Raw genomic sequence first — 1,051 nt, 5'->3', positions numbered from 1 at the left:
CCCTTGTTGTACAGCTTGGAGGTGAGCGAAACCAAGTCTCGAATGGTAGATGAATGATTGAAGCTGTATGTAGCCTATTTCCTTGTAAAGGCTAGTGTCTCCGACGTCAACCCTCTTGATGAGCATTATGAGGAACTCAAGAATCAGATTGAGGTCTGTACATTGAGCTTTTCAATCAATTTAATGGTCAATGTCTTAATAGCAACTCTTTTCTGATTATACCGTCAGACCTTCATCGGGACCTGGAGAAGTTTGAACAGGTTGCGGACTGCCTGTAAATCACTCACGCTCCAACGCATTTCATCTATACTGCGGAGGTGATAGACACCTTTTTTGAGGGAGGGGGAGTAGGAGCGTATAAAGGCGCTAGACAATCGCATGATGCTCTGGCGCGGTTCTCGTCGCACAGACCGGACAGGCATCCTGAGGGTACTCTTCTTCCACTTAAATCTATTTAAGTAACTATAATTGCTTATGTGTGCGTCCATCGTCCTTCTTGCCTGCTAGAGCACAAGGTGTTTGTTTGGCAAGGGCGCCTATGAAATTGAACCTTACAATTGTAATCTTTGCTGTTATAATTTTACTAAAAATCATTTGGTCCAAATTGGGTGACATAAATTTGCTTGAAGGAAGTTTCCGTTGGATTGCTTCAATGTCAGGTACTGCTCTCCCGTAAATGAGTCATACGCAAGGATTGTTACATTAAGACAGGTACTTTTCCCCTAGACAATTTCGCTCCGAGATTAGGGAATTGCCGTGATGTGTCGTGCCTGTATATAAATTGGACTGATAACATTAACAATGCAATTTGCTTTCATCAATTTAAGAGGTGTGAGCGCAACTGCACTAAGCGCGAGGACGTGCTTCGTGGAGCCAGAGACCGGTGTTGTCGAACTTCTTGATTAGCCAGTGACGTGTGCAGAGATGAGAAGCGACCTCCTGTGCAATGAGTACATTATTGTTATCCGACAGCGCTGAAATCAACATTAACTTCAATTTCCAGAGATCGCGATGAACATGAACAAGATTTTATTCCCTCATGTTGGTATTA

The 1,051-nt window shown here is 43.4% G+C and overlaps 1 protein-coding gene across 1 annotated transcript; it reads right to left on the bottom strand. All coding sequences in view use genetic code 11, as the record gives it.

The window, feature by feature from the left end:
* Positions 1-224: 224 nt before the first annotated feature.
* On the bottom strand, positions 225-422 carry EGR_11242 (hypothetical protein; the record flags this gene model as incomplete). The annotated part of the gene is made up of 2 exons (XM_024500489.1): positions 225-242; positions 288-422. 2 exons carry the CDS (start codon positions 420-422, stop codon positions 225-227), a joined length of 153 nt encoding a protein of 50 aa, XP_024345097.1.
* Positions 423-1,051: the final 629 nt, after the last annotated feature.

Source organism: Echinococcus granulosus (assembly GCF_000524195.1).
Source record: "Echinococcus granulosus chromosome Unknown EG_S00605, whole genome shotgun sequence".
Classification (NCBI taxonomy): Eukaryota; Metazoa; Platyhelminthes; class Cestoda; order Cyclophyllidea; family Taeniidae; genus Echinococcus; species Echinococcus granulosus.
This window is presented reverse-complemented; position numbering and strand designations above follow the sequence as displayed.